Source organism: Equus quagga, chromosome 7 (assembly GCF_021613505.1).
Source record: "Equus quagga isolate Etosha38 chromosome 7, UCLA_HA_Equagga_1.0, whole genome shotgun sequence".
Classification (NCBI taxonomy): domain Eukaryota; kingdom Metazoa; phylum Chordata; class Mammalia; order Perissodactyla; family Equidae; genus Equus; species Equus quagga.
The window spans coordinates 2,919,893-2,942,173 of record NC_060273.1 but is presented as its reverse complement, the minus strand read 5'-3'; the positions used below and the strand labels follow the sequence as shown (position 1 = coordinate 2,942,173).

General features: G+C 48.5%; 1 protein-coding gene and 7 non-coding genes across 8 annotated transcripts; all 8 read right to left on the bottom strand.

Annotated features, from left to right (window-relative positions):
* Nucleotides 1-5,867: 5,867 nt before the first annotated feature.
* LOC124242725 (olfactory receptor 1F1) lies at nucleotides 5,868-6,806 on the bottom strand. The gene has a single exon (XM_046667957.1). It carries the CDS (start codon nucleotides 6,804-6,806, stop codon nucleotides 5,868-5,870), a length of 939 nt encoding a protein of 312 aa, XP_046523913.1.
* A 4,562-nt stretch (nucleotides 6,807-11,368) lies between these two features.
* Nucleotides 11,369-11,441, bottom strand: TRNAK-CUU (transfer RNA lysine (anticodon CUU)). The gene has a single exon. It is a non-coding gene; the product is annotated as a tRNA-Lys (tRNA).
* Nucleotides 11,442-13,090: 1,649 nt separating this feature from the next.
* TRNAR-CCU (transfer RNA arginine (anticodon CCU)) lies at nucleotides 13,091-13,163 on the bottom strand. Its single transcript has one exon. It is a non-coding gene; the product is annotated as a tRNA-Arg (tRNA).
* Nucleotides 13,164-15,800: 2,637 nt separating this feature from the next.
* On the bottom strand, nucleotides 15,801-15,872 carry TRNAP-AGG (transfer RNA proline (anticodon AGG)). Its single transcript has one exon. It is a non-coding gene; the product is annotated as a tRNA-Pro (tRNA).
* A 521-nt stretch (nucleotides 15,873-16,393) lies between these two features.
* TRNAK-CUU (transfer RNA lysine (anticodon CUU)) lies at nucleotides 16,394-16,466 on the bottom strand. Its single transcript has one exon. It is a non-coding gene; the product is annotated as a tRNA-Lys (tRNA).
* Nucleotides 16,467-18,875: 2,409 nt separating this feature from the next.
* TRNAP-AGG (transfer RNA proline (anticodon AGG)) lies at nucleotides 18,876-18,947 on the bottom strand. The gene has a single exon. It is a non-coding gene; the product is annotated as a tRNA-Pro (tRNA).
* A 1,402-nt stretch (nucleotides 18,948-20,349) lies between these two features.
* On the bottom strand, nucleotides 20,350-20,421 carry TRNAP-UGG (transfer RNA proline (anticodon UGG)). The gene has a single exon. It is a non-coding gene; the product is annotated as a tRNA-Pro (tRNA).
* A 1,101-nt stretch (nucleotides 20,422-21,522) lies between these two features.
* Nucleotides 21,523-21,595, bottom strand: TRNAK-CUU (transfer RNA lysine (anticodon CUU)). The gene has a single exon. It is a non-coding gene; the product is annotated as a tRNA-Lys (tRNA).
* Between the last annotated feature and the right edge of the window lie 686 nt (nucleotides 21,596-22,281).

Genomic DNA, 22,281 nt, shown 5'->3' with positions numbered 1-22,281 from the left:
TCCACAGCCAACCTCGCCTTTTGAAAGGACATCCAGGTTTGAAGTCAGCCCTTGACCTCCGACAGTCCCAGCCTATGGAAGTAGATGTTCAGGATCATCTTGTGACCCATCCTAACTGTGAAGGGCAGACAGATGGGGCAGAGACCTAAAGAACAGGGACCAGGTGGAGGGTGGAAGGCTCATGGGACCTGCCAGTTACCCAGGTTGGCGGACACCGACCCGAGTGTCATCTTTATGTCACTTCGGGGTAAAAGAGCCAGAGCCACTTACTGCAATGCAGAACCTCCACTCCGCGCCGGTGCTCATAGTCCGTGAAGCCTACGCCGCACTTCCCAGGGAGACTGCGCAGAGCTGATGCCCCGCTGCCCCCTATCTAATTGGGCAGGAGCAGGTGGGAAATGGTCCGCTATTATTGGATAAATAAAGGAGGACCTAGGGGCCGCCTGGGCCGAGTGGTTAAATTTGCGCGCTCCACTTCAGCGACCCAGGGCCGGTTTGGATTCTGGGCGCGGAGAGGGCACCGCTCGTCAAGCCACGCTGAGGCGGGTCCCACATAGCACAACCAGAAGGACTGACAACTAGAATATACAACTATGTACTGGGGGGCTTTGGGAAGAAGAAAAAAAAAAGCAAGATTGGCAACAGATGTTAGCTCAGGTGCCAATCTTTAAAAAATAAAATAAAGAAGGACCTGCAAAGAGCAGGGCTAGGAGAGCTTGGAGACGCAGCCTCTGATTGGTCCATTCGAGGGTGTGTGCAGCGCTTCCGGGAAGAGGGACAGCCGGGTCGGCCCCTCCCGCGTTGCGCCTGCGCGCGGCGGACAGGCCTAGGGAGCTTCTCCTGTGCTGCTGCCGGGCTCCCGGCTCTGCGGAGGTGCGAGGTAGAGACGCCAAAGTTGAGGGGGCAGGAAAAGCTTAGTAATTAAGAAAGGAATATTTCAATGCAATGTGTTTTAAAAAGCAAAGTTAATGCAAAAGTTATTTGAACAAAATATCGAAATTTTAAAAAGTTCAGTAAGATGAAAGTTAATTTAATAGTGTTGTAAGACCTTCACTTTGTCGAGAGAAATTGTCCAATATGGCAATTCTCTCAGTTGAAACTGAGATGGGCAAAGACGTAGATTTTGAAGTGAGTTTGCTTCCATTAAAGCTAGGGTGAAAGATAAACCCAGCTGGAGGCAAGTTAAAGCGGTGGAAAGCAATTTTATTCAGTAACTACTGGCAGTAGGGGAAGGAGCTGAGTACCTTTTCAATTTTTGCAGAGGTGATTGGGCATTTTAAAGAGAGAATGAGGGTATGGGGAGGGGGAATGGCGACGCTTGAGTCATTACGCAAAATTACGAGTCAGGGAAAATTAGAGTCAGGGAAGTGAAAATTACGCAAAAGGGAGAGGGACTTGGTCCGTGTGAAACCATCTGGGTTTGCTCACTGACGCTTATGGAAGTTAGGCTCCTATCCTCCCACAGAGACAGAGACGGGGGTCCTATCTTCAGGTGTTCCCGGAACAGAGTACGTTCTTTTGACAAGCTTGATTTTTCTGAGGCAGGCACTTTAAGGAGGGAGTAGGTCATCCTAGGGATGTGGCCTGGAGCTATTAGGTGCTATGTTAGTATTTGTTCAGTTCTTTTAGGCCAAAGTTGAGCCTAGCTGAGAAGAGAGAGGAGCCTGACTAGAGTTTGATCAAGGAAGGAATCTTTATCACTAGGAAAGTAAAATTTTAGAATATTCTGTTTTGTTTTGTTTTTTAAAGATTGGCACCTGAGCTAACAACTGTTGCCAATCTTTTTTTTTTTCCTGTTTTATCTTCCCAAGCCCCCCCCCCCCCCATAGTTGTATATCTTAGTTGTGGGTCCTTCTAGTTGTGGCATGTGAGACGCCGCCTCAACGTGACCTAAGGAGCAGTGCCATGTCCGCGCCCAGGATCCAAACCCTGGGCCGCCGCAGCGGAGCACGCGAACTTAACCACTCGGCCAAGGGGCCGGCCCCTATTCTGGTTTTGATATAAATAAAATGTTGGAGTCAAAACAATGTGAGTTTTAATGTACCTACTTTTTAATTTTTAAACTACTTTAAATGTTCTGGAGAAATTAAGCTTTAAAAAATACATTAAAACATGCATATCAGGCTTCAGTATGCCTTGGAAGTTCTGATATAAGGTGGCAGAGACCTGAGCCAAGCCCATTAACTCCTTCAGGGAACTTTTTCATTTTCCTCTCCAGTGACTTCCCCATATTGATTAATTCATATAACCATTTATTCAGGAAAATAGTAATTGTTGAGCAACGACTATGTCCCAGGTACTGTTGAAAAAACTGGGCCCTTGTACTTATGGAGATACAGTCTAGCTGGGGTACAGGGGTTAGAGAGAAAAACACAAAATAATTCCCTCGGGGTGCCGACTTCTATTTACTCATTATTCATGAAACATGCACTTTACATGAACCAGACCCAGTGCCTAACACTGAGCATTCAAATGTGAATAGTGACTCATTACTTTATATTCAAGGGCTTTATATGCTCGTGGTGGAAGGCGTAAGAAGAATGAAACGACTGTAGAAGGTTGTACAGGGCGTGTGGGAGGGATAAGGCGAGTAGCTCTATTGTGATGGTGTATTAGTTTGCTAGGGCTGCCGTAACAAAGCACCTTAAACTAGGTGGCTTTAAACAACAAGAGTTTATTCTCTCACAGTTCTGGAGGCTAGATACACAAAATCAAAGTGTTGGTAGGGTTGATTCCCTCTGGAGGCTCTGCAGAAGAATCTGTTCCGTGCCTCTTTTCTGGCGTCTATGGCTGCCAGCAACCCTTAGTGTTCCATCACTTAGGATTGCTTAGTGCCAGAAATCCTTAGTGAGGCTTTTAGATGCACCACTCCAATCTCTGCCACTGTCTTCACATGGCATTGTCCCTGAGTGTCTTCTGTGTCTCCATGTCTTCATGTGGTATTCTCTCTATGTAACTATCTCCAACTTTCCCTCTTCTTAGGGGGACGTTGGTCATTAGAGTAGGGCGTACCCTAATCCTGTATGGCCTCATCTTAACTTGATTACATCTATAAAGACCCTACTTTCAAATAAAGTCATATTTACAGCTCCTGGGAGTTAGGAGTTGAACGCACCTGTGGGTTTTTCTTGTTGGGGGGGAGACACATTCTACTCATTACAGTAGGGAATAATATTGAGGAATGCTGGGGAGGTAGAATGCAGAGCACTGCCTGATTGGATATGTGGCGTTAGGGAGAATGCAGAGGAATGGCAGCGTAGTGGTACTGTTGATTGAGACAGACACTGCAGACAGGAGAGAAGTACAGTATATGGCATGTTTGTGCTTATTGGGGTGGATTGTGGTGCTGATGGTGGCATTGGGGAGATAATGGGTTCCATTTAAGAAATGTTGGGTGTGAAGCCATCCAGGTGGAGGGATCCAGGAATTGGACATTATGGATGTACGTGCAAGGGGAGGTCTGACAGATGTGGATTTAGAAGTCATCAGTACATAGGCATGGTTAAAGATGCGAAAGTGGATTTAAATTGCCCAGGGAGAGAGTATAGAGTGAGAAGTCCAAGAATAAAACCCAAGAGGAAAACAAACACATATGGGATGATAGAAGAGGAGGAGGTGACAAAACAAATGGGGCAAAGAGACAGTCAGGAAACAAGCAGAGAATGGTGTTTAAGAAGCTAATGAAGTCGTGAGTTTTAAAAAGAAACTAATAGGGCTGGCCCCGTGGCTGAGTGGTTAGGTTCACGTGCTCCACTTTGGCGGCCCAGGGTTTCTCTGGTTCGGATCCTGGGCACAGACATGGCACCAATCATCAGGCCACGTTGAGGCGGCATCCCACATAACACAACCAGAGGCACTCACAACTAGAATATACAGCAAAGAACTGGGGGACTTCGGGGAGAAGGAGATGGAGAAAAGATTGGCAACGGTTGTTAGCTCAGGTTCTTTAAAAAAAAAAACCTGCTGCTAAAAAACAAGCTAAAGATTCACTCTTATGATCTGGCAATTCAGCTCCTAGGTTTATAGTCAACAGAAATATGTTAATGTGTTAGAAATAAAAAAGAAACTAACGGTAAACAATGCCAAGTGCACAGAGAAATCAAGCAAAATGGGTGGCAACATTGTATTTTGCAAAATTATGTTTCCAAATTATGTTTCCAAAATGCTAAGTGTTGTTTTCAATGAATAGTTAGTAATGTGGCCAATGGACCTCTGCCTGGTACTTAACCTTTGTTTAGGCAGCATAGTGTATCTGTTCTTTTTCGTTGTTGTCATGCTGTTGTTTTTATTATTAAATGTATCTCAGATTGGGTTCTCCAGGAAGACATGCTTTTCATTCACCTATTCGATATTAGTGGGTTGCATGTGTGTTTTGTTTCCGGAGCCAAGCTGTGTACAGGGCATCCAATGTGAACAGTGTGTATGAGTCCCAAGCATCTCACAGTCTGTAGAGGACCTTGTGGGTGAAGAAGGACAGGGAGAGGAAGCAGCAATAAGCGGACTACACAGTATCACATATATGGTAACTGGAAGAGGAGTTTTCTATGGGAACCCAGGAGAAGGAATGAGAGTCTCAGTCTGGAGGAATCAGGAAAGGCTTCATAGAGAAGACATTGACTTGGATCTTGAAGGTTCAGAGAAAGTATGCTCCTCAGGGAAAAAGACCAGGCATCCTGGACAGACAGAATAGCAAATGTTGATCTGTTTCTCCAAAATCAAAGGTACATCTTGTGCTAAACACACCGCCATAAGGGAAGGCAGTCAAATTGGAGGATGAGATATTCATATAGATTGAATGCTTTTGTCCCCCACTCTACCCCCTCAAAATTCATATGTCGAAACCTAATCCCCAATGTGGTGGGATTTGGAGGTGGGACCTTTGGGAGGTGATTAGGTCATGAGGGAGAGCCCTCATGAATGGGATTAGCGCCCTCATAAATGAGACCCCAGAGAGCTCCTTCATCCCTTCCGCCATGTGAGGACACAGTGAGAAGATGGCCATTTATGATCTAGGGAACAGGCCCTCGCCAGACACTGAATCTGCCAGCGCCTTGATCTTGGGCTTCCAGCCTCCAGAACTATGAGAAATAAATGTTGTTTGAGCCACCCAGTCTATGGTATTCTCATTATAGCAGCCTGAATGGACTAAGACAGGCACAAAAAATTATGAAGCATTCTTGGAGTATATATGAGGCCCAGGAACGTGAATATGACCAAAGGACCAGTCCTCTGAGTACAAGAGCACTCGAGCCCACAGAGACCTTCCAGTGACTGTTTTTCACCTCTATTGTTATTACCTGCATTAGACCTCAGATTTCCTCTGAGGGTTTCTAGGCTCACTCTTCAGGACGAGCAATCATAAAGATATCCAAAGTGGCATGATTGTCAACTCAGAAAGTTATGATAGAACTCGCTGAGGAACTTAAAGGGGAAAAATACCAATGCCCAGGTCCCACCTCAGAAATTCTGATTTAATTGGTTAAGGTTTGGTCCAGTATCAGTGCATAGACTATAAAGCTAACCAAGTGATACTCTCATGCATCCAAGATTGGAAACAACTGCCATAGATTCTGAGAGCATTTCCAAGAAGTAAGTGCAAAAATAATTGTTCCATGTAGCTTTTCAAAATGATCACTTAGAAAGGAAAACTACCTGCACAGTAGTTTGAAATGCAGTTATTAGAAACCAACGTAATCACGTATGAAAGGAACAGGGCTATACTGAAGTCGGAGCTCATCGACAAATGTCTATTGAGAGTATATATTTATTCTAAGTTCTTTGCAGACACTTTGACAAGCAGATTGCTACATTTCAGTGAGTTGGCAAAGACTTATATGCCTGGGAATGGTAGGTCCATGGTGCTTTGATCAGTAAGAGTATGTTTTCCTGCTAATCATTTTTTGCAGGGCCCCTTTCAAGTCCCTGTTCCTCAGGCTGTAGATGAAAGGGTTCAGCATGGGGGTCACCACTGTGTACATCACAGTAGCTGCAGTGTCCTTCTCAGATGAGTGCGAGGACAAAGGGTTGAAATACACAGCAATGATGGTGCCATAGAAGAGGGAAACCACAGCCAAGTGGGAACCACAGGTGGAGAAGGCTTTCCACCTTCCCTTTGTGGATGGGACTCTCAGGACAGCACGGGTGATATGGACATACGAAGCCAGGACACAAACAAACGGGGTGATCATGATCAGGGCACCCTCAGTGAGAATCATCACCTCATTGAGATATGTATCAGAGCAAGAGAGTTTGAGGAGAGGTGTCACATCACAGAAGAAGTGGGGGATGTCATTGTCTGCACAGAATGAGAGTCGAGCCATCAGCAGGGTATGCAACAGAACATTCAAATTGGCAATGACCCATGACCCAGAAACCAGCAGAGCACAGAGCTGGGGGGTCATCTTTGTTAAGTAGTGTAAGGGATGGCACACAGCAACAAAGCGGTCATAGGCCATCACAGCCAGGAGGAAATTGTCCATATCCACGAACATGAAAACAAAATACATCTGTGTGAGACACCCAGAGAAGGAGATGGTCTCACTCCCAAGTATGTGGTTGGCCAGCATCTTGGGGACAGTGGTAGAGGAGAAGCAGACGTCCACAAAGGACAGGTTGCTAAGGAAGAAGTACATGGGAGTATGCAGGCGGGAGTCCATGCTGATGGCCAGGAGGATGAGCAGGTTTCCCAGGACTGTGGCCAGGTACATGCTCAGGAAGAGCATGAAGAGGAGCTGCTGCTGCTGGGGCTGCCTGGAGAGCCCCAGGAGGAGGAACTCGGAGAAACTTGACTGGTTTGCCCCTCTCATGGCCTGAGAGCCTGGGCCCAGAGGCGGACACAGCAGGAAAAATTCAAAAGCCTGGAAAATGACAGTTAAGATGCGGCAATTAAGAAGATTACAGGGAGAAAGGCCATATGATATAGGTGAGGCATTAGAACTTTGTTGCCTATGTGTTTTGTGCCTCCATTTCTTTATTAGCAAAATGAGCTATGTCCACTGAGCCCCCTAGTCTAATCTGTAAGATTAAAATGAAATGACCCAGAGGTATGTCTCATAAACAGACAAGACATATATACTGGTCAGGGCTGGACGATTACGAGGAACTGCTGATGATCTCGGAACAGTTTCTGTGGCTCCATTTAAAAGAAGGGTGTAGTGAGGAGTGCCCCCATAAGGCTTTACACCTTAACAAACAGTTATTCCTGACCTGACTCTTACCCAGGAAGAATGACAGTCTCCTTGGTCACCAGAAGTCCCAGGCTTGCTTCACTTTTCTAGACCTGGCCAGAGCTTATTGAGGTCTGAGGGAGACAGACTCATCAGTGGGGCCTTCAGGGTAAGTCTGCATCAACAAGGGGCTGGAGCACGCAGAATCAGCCCTCAGTGCAGGAAGGATGTTTGCGGTAATCACAGGGCTAGCTCATCACAGCAGTCTCCATGGCCACTAGGGCCATATTCCCTGAGAGCCTCATTAGAGAAAAGCAAAAAGTAATTGTCCCTTCTCTTCCTTGGGCTCTGTTGAATTCAACATTGATAACAAAGACCTGTCATCGGAGTTACGTAATTGCTGCTTCAGGACTTGGCAACATTGGAAATGATGCAATATTGGGCGTAATCATCAGCAACAACCTTTTTGCTAGAGAAAACTCACAATCCTATATTTTGTCCCCCACCCAAACCGGGATGGTGTCTTTGTTGGGAAACATGCATGACGCTGTAGAGGGATTAAGAGAATAACCTTTGGATTCACACAGATCTGTACTCGATTCCCAGATCCACCATCACCAGTTATGTGACCTTGAGAAAGCTACCGATCTTCACAGAATCACAAAATTTCACCATCATTAGAGTGGAAAAATAATATTCACCTTGTAGAGTTGTACACAATAGATAAGGTAATTTGTGTTAAACACTTCATGATCACTGACTTCATCAATGCACTGGGCTAGGACCATGTTCATTAGGTGGACACTAAAGATGTTGATATTTACATCCAGTGCTCTCTGTTTAGTCATCTGTGTTCTGGATAAATATCACTTGGAAATAGTGTCACATGTTTATCTTCATACGTCAATAGTCATTTTTATAAGGGGCCAGTTGACAAGTCTTTTATTCTATATTTAAATTTGGAGGTAAATGAGGTAGAAATAGGAATCATTGCTGAGTCTACTTATAAAGTGGTAGAACGTGGAAATCAAAGAGAAACAGAGAATTCCTGAGTCCCATAGGTATCACTCTATAGTTGTTCTGAAGGCAAGATCTGGCCTTAAGGTCCCATAAAGCTTTTGATTTTATGCATTGTAAAGTTCACTTTCCTGAGTTGATAATATTAAGTAGTTACTCATTAAAACTATACACCTGAGTCAAAAGTGGGAGTTGTATCCCTAAAAAAAAAAGTCCCCTGGAAACCAGAGTGTTCCTCTAACTAATCTTCCACTTTGGATTATTTATAAATGTTGTATACCTCATGCTGACTGGGGTATCTTAATAAATATCATTCACCTGCTCCCAGTAACTCAAGATAAGAACCTCAGGGCTATAATAAGACCTCACGTCTCCATCAGACACATGTTATCAGACATCAAGTCCTGTCCATTCTATCTCCAAAAATAGGCCAATCCCCCCCTCCAAAGTTAATTATCAAAGATCTAGGGAGGAGGAGGAGAATGTCACTGCATTAGTAAAGACATTGTTTGCAAGGGATGGAAAACCAACTTGTATCAGCTTAATGAGAAATAAAATTTATTGTTGACATAATTGCAAACTCCAAAGTTCTTGCAAAGCCTGTGTATTTCAGGCAGGGGTAGACTCAGGGACCCAAATAATGACATCAGGACCTGTATTTCTGTCTCTCTACTCTGTTTGCTTCTGTTCAGCTTCATTCCACAGACTATGTCTCTCTATGTGGCAGGAAAGATGGCCACCAGTAGCTCCAAACTCACATCCTCCCAGACTAGCAATCACAGGGCACATAGAACTTCTCTGTACCAGTGTTTATTTATTAACTCCAGGCAAGGCTGTGATCATCCCTTCTTGGATCATATGCCCAAATCTGAACCAACCATTCTGGGTGGGAGAGTGGAGTGTTCTGGTCATCCTGGGTCATAAACTCAACCCATTCCCTGTGGGAATCCAGTAATAGACGTTATCACTATGGGGGAGGGGAGGAGTTTCCAAATAGACCCAAAGAATGGAAATGGGAAAGAATGCCCTTGAGCAAAGTATCTAGTTATCATGATCCACTAGAGTCACTTCATCAGCTGAGTTGAGCAAAGGATTGGAGAAGGAACACTTAAGGTAGAAGTAAATTAACACATAAATTAGTAAGCTGTTTTAAAAGTTAGGGTAAACTAAAAAAAAAAAACCCAAAAAATAAACCCCAACCTGTAATCAATGAAATCCAGTATCACTGAGCGCTCCAAGCACCCAGATTTTGGTTTCTAAATACCATTCTCTACTAAAAGGAAATATTATTCCTTAGAGAAAAGGCTGATTCCAGGTCTGGGGAGGAAAAAGACAAGATGAGTCTAGGACATATGTGTGTCCAGAAAACAAGGAAATGTGCAAAGTCCAGTGAGGACATATCTCAACTGCAGATGACTTTCAAATGCATCACATATCCACATATGGTGTTTAATGTATTATTCTTTCAACTTTTCTTTAGGCTTGAAAATTTTCAAATTAAAGGTTTGTGAATAAGAAGAGATTTTTAAAAAGGAACAAAGGTGGCCTCTTGAAAGATATCTGCAACTGGCCAAATTTGGAACAATTTGAGCATCAAAAAGAATCATAACTGTAAGTGATTATGAAATATTAAATATTTTAAAATCTGTGATGCACTAGTAATACTATAAAAAATAGATCGAAGTTTTTAAGGGAATTTGCCATAATTGGAGGGGAAAATCAATAATTAAAGGGAAAGAATTTAGCATTTACCCTGTCTTTTTAAAAATGGTCTGAAGTTCATCACAGGTTCAAGGGGGAAATCTCTTCTTTACAGACCAATGCCAGTTAAGAAATACAGAAAAATTACAGAACTAGGAAATCATCATTTTTTAACTCCCAGTGAAATAATTGATTGAGGCAGTGACTATAAAGGAATGTTAAAAGCAATAGCTACTAGGTTGTTGGGAAACAGGATATTCCCGTAGTATCACATTATATCACTCTACCAGTTGCTTGCTAATTGCAAGCAGGAAAATATACCATTATAAGAACTGCTTTTATAAAGTCACTACCACCAACAATCTTTACCAGTGACACAACCTTTACCAAGTTATCAAACAGCATCACTAATACCTGCAATCTTAATGCAACACCATAGAATTTGTTTTGGGTGAGGAAGATTCGCCCTGAGCTAACATCTGTGCCCATCTTCCTCTATTTTGTATATGGGCTGCCTCCACAGCATGGCTGATGCGTGGACTAGGTCCACACCAGGATCAGGCAGCTCTCACCACCCTGCTACATGTCCCACCCCCCCAACCCCCACCCCTGGCCCGGAACTTCTGCTGCTGGCCAAGCTGAGTGCAGGAAACTTTAACCAGTCAGCCACGGAGCCAGCCTCATCACTATAGGATTTATTGAATTTTTCTCTCTTCCCAGCTCCCGCAGTGAGAAATCTGGCTCCCATTAGCCTCAGTATAGTCACTTATATGTTCAGCCCTCTGGACATAGCCCAAGAACCCACCAGACTGCCTTCTGGGTTCACCATCCCAAGCTGAGTTCCCACTGGCCCTGCCTCCTGGCCCTGCGAGTCCTCCTGTCAAATCCCAAATGAGAACTATTTGCACCAATATTTATGCCCTCGATTCTCTACATGAATGGCTCATAATCAGGGGCAATTTGCCTCCCAGAGGACACTCGACAACATATGGAGAGATTTTTAATTGTCACAACTATGGGGATGCTAGTGGCATCTAGAGAACAGAGGCCAAGGATGCTGCTAAGCATCCTACAGTGCACAGGACAGCCTCCCACAAAGAACAATGTCGCTGAAAATGTCAGAAGTGCTAAGATTGAGAATATAATATATCTCACTAATAATTTGTATATTATGACCTGGCAAATTATAATAAGTTGGTTAAAATAAAATATATAATTAATTTCACTTTAAAATTTTTAATAAGGCTACTAGAAAAATGTTAATTACAGATATAGTGTTGGCTTCCTCTAGCATCCTCTCAGGAGGCACATATATCTGGTTGTCTTTCATTTTTAAATGAGGTAGTACTCTGGACGTCGTCTTTCTAAGTCTTGCTAAACTTAAAGACTTCCCTTCAGAGCCACCTACTGGGCATGTATGTAAGGAGAGTCCTGGCTTTCTCACCCCTCTCTGTAGCCTAGGGGGCTACAGAAAAAGAAGCACACGCCCAGCGTGGGGCTCGAACCCACGACCCTGAGATTAAGAGTCTCATGCTCTACCGACTGAGCTAGCCGGGCAGACAGTGTTATACTTTATACTCAGAAAAAAAGAGTGTGTGGACACCACTTGGCGTGACCTTGAGGATGAAGTGGGAGCGCCACTGACTGCTGGTGGGAGGAGAAGCCCACCACAGCGGGATTTGACCCAGGTCTCCCAGTCAGCAAGCGTCACAGAGACTCCGTGGGCCTGGATCCCGAGGCAGGGGCTCAGCCACGTTACGCACCTCTCAGGGCTGCGGCTCCAGGCTGGGGGCATGCGTCTTCCCATAAGCTCTAGGTCTCAAGGGCGCTCCAGCATACCCGAGACCATTCGCCTAATAGAACCATTCATTCACTGAAGTGTTTATTGAGCGCCTACTGTATGCCAGGCACTGGGGATACAGCAGTTAACAAAATGGGTGTTTAAGACAGAAGAAGAAAGGGGGTTGGGTTCCGGATAGAGGGAGTTACTGCTTTTCACTTTTGTTTCGTTCCTCACCAAGCTCAGTGCCTGAGGTTTAACAGAGCACACGAATCTCAGTAGGCGTCTTTTTAGGGGAGATTCGCCCTCTCCTGTTCACATACTCGCCCTGCCCTCTTTAGTTATTAAAAAAAAAAGAAAGAAAGAAAGAAAGAAAAAAGCACTTTAGGCGGCTGGTCTGAGATTTGGTCCAGGACCTCCCCTCCCCCCTCGCTGTCTGAGAAGCGCACGCCTGGACCCCTCAGATCCCCTCCCCAAAGCCCAGCTGGCGTGGTGTCTCTGAGGACACGGGGACTTCCGGTCACCAGAGTGGTCACTGAGTCACACGCCAATCAAGGAGAGCGTTCGCTAGACCCCAAATCCTGGACTGACAGCAAGACTCCTCCAACGAGGCCCTTTTTCACCCTGGAGGAACTATAAAAATCACAGAAGTAATTATATTGAAATATAAATTATATTGAAATAACAGAAATCCAGGCAGAAAGCCACCCACAATCCTAAGCCAGATCAAGTCAAGGTTACCCTCAGCCACATCGCCTCCGGGGCCGCGGTAGTGCCCACTCGGTTCCTACACCCTCACACATCAAACGTGCTATGTGTGTTCCCACATTTTCTGGTCACAGTTTGACCTGCATAATTTTGCATTGTGCTAGTCTCTTTTTTCTCCCCTCCCCTCCTGGACCCTGAGTGTTCACAGCCTTTCACACCTGTTTCTTTCTTGGGCAGTCATGCAACAGCTGGGGGTTGGGTTTGTTTTATAAAAATTGGATCATACACCTCTCTCGGAGTGGGATCTTCCAAGTCAGCCGCGAGAGACTGATCTGAGGTTGAGCAATATTAACGAAGCAAAGTGTGTTCAGTTCCTCCCCTATACACCGTCATTCCCCTCCGCCTTTTGTTTATTTTTTACCGAAGTCTGCTGCAATAAGACATTCTTGTACGTACATCGGTACTTTTACTTCCGAAGCAGGTTCACAGAAGTGGAATTGGAAGATCAAATAGGTCTGTGTTCTGTGAAATCACACATTTTCCCGTTAAGATGGGTAAATACACTGCTTTTTTTCCTCCTTCTTGTGCTGCGAGAGAAGTAAACAACTCACCTTTGAACGAAGTTCCCTTTTCGACTACAAGGCTTTTGTGTGTGTGGGAGGTTGTCTTTGTAACCCAAAACGTCCTCATACATCTAAAGATGAGGCCCCTCACATACTACCCCAGGTGGGACTCGAACCCACAATCCCTGGCTTAGGAGGCCAGTGCCTTATCCATTAGGCCACTGGGGCTGCTGCCAAGTTCTCTGCTGAGGATGTTAAAAGACGGAATAACTCAGCACCGGTGGCTAGAAAGTGATCCAGGAATTGGTTAGGGCGTTTACTCAAAACTTGGCTGAGTTCCTACAATGTACTAGCCTCTGTTCAACTTTCCAGGAACACATGGACCAGCCTCTGTTCAAGTCTCCAGGAACACAGTCGTGAACAAAACAAACTCCCCCTCCCCGCGGCTCCCGTGGGGGCGGCGAGGCGCTCTCCCCTCCCTGCGTTCTCGCCGCTCCTCCAGCGCGGGCTCCGCGGCGTCTGGCTCGTCTGTTTCCTCCAGAAGCAGCCCCAGGCTCCAGAACGCACTGGATTCTCCTCCGGATTCAGAGAGCAGTGGAGGACTCTGGCTGGATCAGTCGGTGGAATATGGGTCCTGACCACCCTGCTGCGTGTTTGATGAAAGTGCGGTCCTCCCGGGGCCCAGTTTGACCGAAGACCCGGCAGAGGGCAGGGCTGGGAGGAAGACGGTACCGGACCGACGCGGCGTGCAATGGGGAGGTGACCCCTCCGGACCGTCCGAGACTCATCCGCAGACGGAAGTCAGAACTTTCTCCGCAGCCTCCTGAGCCGCGGCCCGGGGCTGGAAGCCGTAACTCCGGGCTTGGCCAACGTCCCGGAGACGGAAAGAGCCCAGAAGATTCTACCTGGCACCTCGCTTTTCCAAGCATGGACGCGAGTCGGGGCACAGAGCTCCAGACCAAACCCCTCCCCTTGGGGCTGCCCAAAGCCAAAGTCCCTGGTATCGTGGGCACACCCCTTGCAATTTTCTTCGCAACCCACCCTCCTTTATTCACTTAGGCTTGTAGTTTATCCAACGATAAAAATTCAGCAGAATCCGGAGCCGCTCGAGATTCTCTCCCCAGCCCCACAAGAGAGCTCCCCGGACCTCAGAAACTCCCCTCGCCACACCCCAAAATCTATCCTTTATCATTCGTGCGACAAGGTTATCTAACGTATAGTCCATATTCGAATTTCCTCCAGTGATGTCTTTTATGGCTTAAAAAAAAATCCAGGACCGAATCAGAGAGCACAGTTTGCACTTAGTTGTCGCGTCTTCTAATGTCCTTTGTCCTGCCTGTCCCGGCAGTCTGGCCACAGGCCCAGAAGATGAAGCGGCGGGCAAGGGGTGAAGGCGCTGAGACTACAGAGGAACCAGCCTGGGAAGAAGGGGACTGATCTCGAGAGAACGAGGACGCTGTAGACTCGGGCCCCTTGTTCTTGGGGTGTGCTTGGTCCTTCGGGCGCGCGAGGTCTCCGCACGCTCTCTCCTCGTGTTTAAAATCATTTACAGTTTAGCAGAAGGCGGGAGAAGGAGGAGGCCCCAAGTAACGCGCTTTCTAGAAGCAGCTGGAGGCCCGGTGCAGCGGGACGGGTGTATTTCTGTGCATCCTCTTCTTTGGGGTCACAGATTCAAGAGGGAACCCAGGAGCAGATCCTGGGCTCTGCCTTCGTCTCCCAGAGCCCGAGGCGGTCACGTCAGCGGGAACTGGCAAATGCCCTTGGTGCGACCGCAGCTTTTGGGCTCCACACACCCCTCTGGTTTGCCACATCCGTTTAAATTTACTCGCCTGAAAGCTTTTCACTGCTTTTAAATTTGTTTGTTTTTAATACCCAACATTTTCGGTTGATTTTAGCGAAAGAGTTGGTCCCCCAAAGCCCGCCCATTCGTGTTACTGGAAACCACGAGCCTCTCCCGGATTTCTTCATAATTCCCTTAAAGCTGTTAACAGTTTTTTTTTTTAACCAATAAATAAAAGTTTAAAAAAATAACTTTAGGACAGAGATGGTTCACCCAGGAAATCTAGCTCAACAGTCGGTCCTGGGGGCCTGCAGTGGGCTCCGGAAGATAGAGACGAGGCCTGAGCTGTGACCCCGCCCACGCTTGCCCGGAAAGCCGGGGCCCTTCGCCCTCTACGGAAGGCAGCTCTCTGGGAAAGGAAACTCCTATGCGTCAAAGTCAAACCCCACTTGAAGCCCCAGCCGCCAAAAAAGGCGCCTCTCACAGCCTGACGTTCAGAGCCTGTCCTGACGGCGTGGACCCCAGGACTCGGTCCCCGGGCCCGGGCTCCCGGAACTCTTTCCGGATCTGGGGCAGCGGGACCAGGGCAGACCTGGGAGCGCCCTGGTGGGGGTGACAAGGAAATGGAGAGAGGAGGAGGAAGAAAAGGGAAGAACGAAAGGGGAGGAGGGCCTCTGCCGTCACCCCATGCTCCCGGCTCCGTAGTCACGGCCAATAAATTACTGGACTCTAAGCAGAGGGAGTCTCATCGGAGTAATTGCTGGACTTGAACCCTCAAAGGTGTGTGACTGTGGGAGAGCGTCGCCTCTCACGGATTCCCTCCCCTTCCGGCCTTGAACTGAACCTGACCGAAGCCCCAGGCGGAGCGCCCTGCCCCGGGATGTCCACACCCTCTGGACGCCCAAGACTCCAATTAAAAATTTAAAGGCATCAGGAACCAGCTTGAGCCCTTTAAAGATTCTAATTCTCTCTTACAGTGTCGGGTTTTGACGCCCAAAGACTGAGGTCACGGGGCTGGGGGCTGTTCCCAAATCTCCAAGGAAAGAGGAAATTTTATTTTGGTCTTTTTTTCCATGAAAATGCTGGGGCTCGTCCGGGATTTGAACCCGGGACCTCTCGCACCCTAAGCGAGAATCATACCCCTAGACCAACGAGCCACAGAATTGTTCCTTTCCAGCTCTTTTTTATGACTTCGTGGAACCTGGGAACCGGGCGGGGGAGGCGGGGCGGATAGCGCAGGGCCAGAGAAGTGGCGCCGGGAGGAGACGCTGATTTCAGACCCGCCCGGAAGGGCTGAGTTCAGGGATCAGTGGGCACGAGGGAGCCCAGCGCTCTCCGCGACAACAAAGCGAGGAGCAGTCCCTGAACGCACCCCCATCTGGTGGCCCCAGAGCTCAGGCAGCAACGAGCCCCCAGCCAGGAAGGGCGAATGGCGGGGCCGGCGGTCTTTCCGTCCCCGCACCGCCCCTTGGGTCACTTCACAGACACTCCTCTCAGCCCCAAGCGCTCTGGGGCAAAAAGCCCACGAGGAGTTCTTGGTCCAGGGGGCATCGTTGACAGTCGTTTGACCCTGGGTACTCGGTACGTTCCTTGGAAAGGCCCCACCCCCACAGTGTGGCATCCAAACGCCACCTGCTAATTTTCTCAGGACTCCAAGGTCCAAACCAAGAAAAAGCACCGCCCAACGTGGGGCTCGAACCCACGACCCTGAGATTAAGAGTCTCATGCTCTACCGACTGAGCTAGTCGGGCACCTACATGGCATTGGCATCATGTCTAGATGTTGGTGGTGGGAACTAGGTTGGATAATGGATTAGACCTGGGCGTCAGGGGCAGGTCAGCTGCTAAAGCTTCCTGGGCCCCACAGGGGGTTCCCCAATACATGTTCCGCTCCCCACTGACACCCCTGCTGCAGGAAGGGCGCTCCTAGTCCAAGACTTCCCTCACCACCCTGTGGCCTCTAGCTGGGGGACCCAGCCTGGCCCCTGTGCCCCCCAGGTCCCACCCGGCATCAGGGGCCAGCAGGGGCAGCCCGGCAACTAGGCTGACCAAGGGAGTGGTGCCGGGGTGGAAACCTAGAGTGAGATGGACCACAGATAGTAACTAATGACCCCTTGAGACATCTGGATTCTTTCCAGATATTTGGCTGTTACAAATATAACAGCTGTAAACATTTATGTACAGATTTGTTGTGTACACATAAATCTTCATTTTTCTGGGATAAATACCCAAAGATGCAATTGCTGGGTCATATGGTAGTTACGTGTACAGTTTTTAAAGAAACTGTCACAGTGTTTTCCAGAGTGGCTGTACCATTTTACATTCCCACCAACAATACAAGAGTGACCCAGTTTCTCCAGTAAAATGTTCAATAGAAATAGAGTCAGCACCCTTGTTGCATTCCAACCTCAAAGAGAACGTTTTCATGGTTTCACCATCAAGTGTGAAGTTTGCAGTAGCATTTTGTAGACAATTTTGGCAAGTTATGGGTATTACCTCCTTTTGCTAATTTACTAAGAATTTTTAAAATCATGAATGGAAGTCAGATTATATCAGATACTTTCCCTTGAATTTGTTGAATACATTAACAGATCTTCTAATATCAAATCAATCTTGCATTCCCTAGGATGAACTCAACTTGTCTGTTCTTTTTATATGTCATAAGATTTGGTTTGCTAATATTTTGTTTAAGATTTTACATCTATTTTCATGAGCAAGATTATGTGCTTTTTAAATTCTTTTTCATGCTGTCTTTGGTTTTGCTATCACAGTTATGCTAGCCTCCTCAAACATGTTGGGAGGTTCCCTCTTTCCTATTCTATGAAAGATTTGGTGTGAGATTAAAATTTCCTTTCTTGAATGTCTGGTAGAATGCTCCAAGGAAGCCACCTGGGTCAAGAATTTTTCTTGGAGAATATTTTTTGACTATTGGTTCACTTTCTTTATTGGTTTTAAGATTATTTTCCATTTTAATTCCATTTGATTCAATTAAGGCATGTTCTGTATTTCAAAAAATTATGCATTTTTCTAAATTTCCTCAAAGTTGCTTGGAATGTGCTTTTATTGTCTTCTTAAGTTATGCAACAACAGTAAAGTCATTCTTGTCCCTGATATGGGTTATCTGTGTCTCCTTTCATCATTTCTTAGTCAGTTTTTGCCGAGTTTTTCAATAACATTAGCTTTTCCCAAGACCTCTCTTCAGGATTTGTCATTAAGCTCTATCATATGTTTGTTTTTTACTTCATTAATTTTATCTATTATTGCTATTTTTTCCTCTGTTCTAACTTCTTTGGGTCTATTTTTGCTGTTCTTTTTTTTAACTTCTTGTCGTTAGTTTTCAGCCTTTCTTTCATGTACGTATCTAAGGCTATCAATTTTCCTCTAATTACTGCTTTAGCTATGTCCTCCTGGTTTTGGTATGTAATGTTTTCATCATCATTTGTTTCAAAATATTTTCTAAATCCCATTGTAATTTATTCCTTAAACCATGGAAGTTTTAGAAGTGTATTGCTTAATTTCAATCATATTGGAATATTTTAGTTTTTTGTTTATTTTTATTATTTATTTTGCTCTATTTTTAGTTTCTTATTTGTCTCTTCATCTTTTACCTGACTGTCACATACATTTATTAAGTTTTATTTCAATTTTTGTGTATTTTTATTTTTAGAACAATTCAGTGGAGAAGGGGAGCCCCAGGAGGCCACGCCCAGTAAGGAGTGACCAGATTTGGGGGCGAGGGGAGATGATCCCGACTCCGACTGCAAACCCCAGTAGCCCATTGCCTCTCCCCCAAGCTCCTGGCCCCTCTCGTGGAGGTCCTGGCCTCCTGAGCCCGCGAATGTCGGCGGAGCTCCAGGCTTGACGTTTCAAAGGCATCGGACTGGAGAAGAATGGACTGCTAATGTACAGAGAGAGGAACCACCTTTCTCTCATTCGGTCCCTCTAACTAGGACTGACCAAGCAGCTTGTCGGAGACAGGGTTCTGGCGACGCTCTGGCGACTGGGTCCCAATTAAATTTTCAAAACAGCGGTGGGCAGCACTTGGCCAGCTTGAGGCCTCTTTGAAACGTTACTTTCCACAGAGTCGGGCTTCGCTGACCAGCGCTGAGGTCTTTGGGCCAAGCCTAGATCTCCAGCCATCATCTGCGGGAAGGAAAAGGAGGGCTCGTCCGGGATTTGAACCCGGGACCTCTCGCACCCTAAGCGAGAATCATACCCCTAGACCAACGAGCCACGACAATGTTCGTCTCTGGCTCCTCTTTGTGAGCTATGTGGCACCCAGGGCGGGACCGCAGAGCCGGCCCAGTGGCCCTGGGAGGAGACTGCATTTCAGACCCGCGGGAAAGGGCTCAGATCAAGTACCGCTGGAAATGGAGGGAGCCCATCGCGCCCAGCGCGCCCCCGGATTCTGTGGCCCCTCCTGTCCTCACCCGCCACCTCCACTCAGCGCTTGGACATCAGTGAGCAGCCGGCCAGCAAGGGCGCCCAGCGGACAGGCGATCTGTGCGTCCCCGCGCCGCCCTTGGGTCACTTCGCAGACACTCCTGGCAGCGTGAGCGCGCTGGGGACGCGCCGGGGCAAAAGCCCGCGAGGAGCTCCGGGCGCGCGGGGCCGGCGGACCGCTCAAGGGCGGGGAGGCCGCGCGCGGAGGGTCGTTGAACCGCGATCACTGAGACGCCAGCCTTGGAAAACGTCGCACCCCCACGGCGTGGCACCCAGTGGGTGCTCACCAAAGGCCTGCGGAGTGCATGGAGGAAACAACCACCACCGCCTCTGCCTCTCCCCGCTGCTCCCCTTCTCCCGGCTCCGCTCCCCTCTCCCGCCCCAAAGATCAAAACCAAGAAAACGAACTTCTGACGTGGGGCCTCCAACCCACGAGGCTGACGTTGAGGGCCACTTTGTTCTACCGACTGGCCAGCTGGTCAACAACGGTCTTGGCCTCATGTGCCTGACGGGAGGAGGGAGTGGCCCCTGGAGGCAGGTGGGTCAGGCCACCAGCCAGACCCCGCACCAGGGGCGGGTCAGATGTGCCCTCCCCCCTCACCTGGGGAGGAAACGGATCCTCTGTCCCCGGGTAGTGGGGAGGACGAGGACGCCGTCCTCGGGGCAGCAGAGGCCGCGTCCAAGGGTCGGGTTCCGGGGCATTCTCTGCAGTGGTCTATCTTCCCCCATCAGATCCGAGCTGAGCGTCCACATGTGCGATGTCAGACCACCAGTCCCCCACCTCTCCGGATCTATGGCGCGAATTTCCTCGCTTTCTCATCGGGGAAGTCCTGCCACGCCCGGGCCCTACGGAGGAAGCCTGGGGCTCTCTCCCTCTCCCCTCCCCTTCCCCTCTTCCCTCCCTCTGCCCCTCTCCCCAACACTCAAATGTAACTGTAAGTAAGAGTAGGGCTCACCGAGACTTGGGCGCGATCATGGAATGGAACCCTGAGATCCGTATCTCTAGAACAACCAACGACGCACTTTCCTTATTGTAAATAACGTCCTCCTGCTTCGCAGAGTCGTCTCCTTTACCCGCGGTTACTGCAGTCGGTGGTGCGGAATCCCAGTCTCAAGGGATGCGGTTTGCGTCTACCGACGCCCTACGGTCCCCAGCGGCAGGTAGCTCGGCTGAAAACGCCGAGAAAAAGGAGGGCTCGTCCGGGATTTGAACCCGGGACCTCTCGCACCCAAAGCGAGAATCATACCCCTAGACCAACGAGCCACCGTACTGGTCTTTTTTCCTTCCTCGTCCTTCTGCCGCGACGCTCGGGGAAACGCCGCAGGCGCCCTGATGGCTCAGTCGTTAGCGCGCGCACCTGTGAATGCGGCTTTGTGGGTTCGCGGGTTCGGAGCCGCAGCCGGGTTTCAGGCTGAAGGTCAGTATTGCCGGATAAATCAACAAGTTAATCATTATCCCCTCCTCGTGCTGCCTGAGCTGGTCCTACTGGAGGAAGATTCCGCGCAGCTGCCGTTCTCGGAGGCCCCGGAACCACCGCTTCCCCATTACGGCGGAGGAGGGTGGTCTCCCGCCCAGGCTGAGCTCCAGCGGAGGAAGGAGAATCGCAGCCGTGCCCGGGGTGACCTACCGGGGAGCACAGCTCGCCCGCAAGCGATCCCCCACCAGAACCAATGTTCTATCCCCAAACTGCGGGGCCTACCTCCTTGGGCTGGAGCCCTCTAATTTAGAGGGGCGTGGACGAAGCAGACACTGGAACCTCTAAACTACTGAACATGGCGACCCCTGTAGCCGTCTACTTGGTCGATATCTGAATCAAACTCTCCCCCAAGACGACCCCATGGGGACCATGGGGATTGGAGTCCGGACAGTGTTTCTGAGCTAGAGGTTGGCAGCAAAAGGAGTTTCCGTGGGTGACTCATTGGTCCAGCAGCACCTGGTTCTTGCTTAGGGTGCAAGACGGTCAAACCTCGGAGGAGACCAGGTTTTCAGACTTTCTTGTTTTTTAGTTGGGGACAGCTCTGCTGTGTTTCCCGAGGAGGAAAACCCTTGTGGGATTCATTTCCAGGGCCTTTGCTAACAAAGAGCGAGGAAGCCCTCCGCGTGGGCTTTAAACGGCATTGGTTCTTGCCTTGTTCTGGGTGTGAGTGGCTTAACTGCTACTCTCCTGGCTCTCCAGGAGCGGGGGCCCAGAAGTCCCGCTGGGAGGCGGATGCTGGTACAAGGGGCAGACACCGCAGCATAGTTTCCCGGAGTGGACAGATATCTGCTTTTATCAACTTTCTGTTTGTGACCCAAACAGCGCACTTTTTATGTGTGACCAGAATCCTCAGTGCCTTCATGGCTTACAACTGACAACAAAAGGCTCGCCCGACGTGGGGCTCGAACCCACGACCCTGAGATTAAGAGTCTCATGCTCTACCGACTGAGCTAGCCGGGCAGCCACACGACCATTTTTTGCTGACTCTCTTAGTGAAAGAGGAGGAGTCTCAGGTCAGGGTGATGTGGGGATCTGGACTTCACCGTGGACAATGTTTTTAACTGCACACACCTCCCTCAACCCTCACCACAAAGGGCAGATGTAGCCCGAGACCCTCAATGGTGCCGAGTGCTGAGTTGGATCCTGGTCCTTCTCTGGGCCTTGATGTGGCCCAAGGCCCATCCATTGACATCCTCAGTCCTGGCACCATCCTGAGACCGCAGACAGTGGATGCGTCAGCTTGAGCCCCCTCCGGGGATATGGGAACCTCTTCCTCAGGGCGATGGAAAGCAGGCCCGGCCCATCGATTCCTTGTTCCCTCAAAATAGCTTTCTGAACTTGGACTCAGAGTCGAGCTGGGTTACCTGGCATGAGTAGGCCCTTGGAGGGAGTGGCACAGCGCCAGGATCTGCCAGTTAGGGACAAGGGACTGTTTGGGTTCCTACTGAAAGAGTTCCAGAGGATTGTGAGGTAAGGAGCCAGGAGGGGCTCAGGGAATTGAGAAGGGGCCTTGGAAAGAAAACCTGGGCTTCTGCCAGCCCAGAGTTGCCCGGCTTGGGGACATTGGCTGGGTGGGCTGGGGTGGGCAGGCAGGCTAGAAACTCAGGCAGGAGTTAATGCTGCAGTCGAGGCACTGTTCTAAATGC

Bases quoted from the DNA above. Each gene is read 5' to 3' on its own strand.
- LOC124242725 (XM_046667957.1), bottom strand. From the start codon at position 6,806: ATGAGAGGGGCAAACCAGTCAAGTTTCTCCGAGTTCCTCCTCCTGGGG.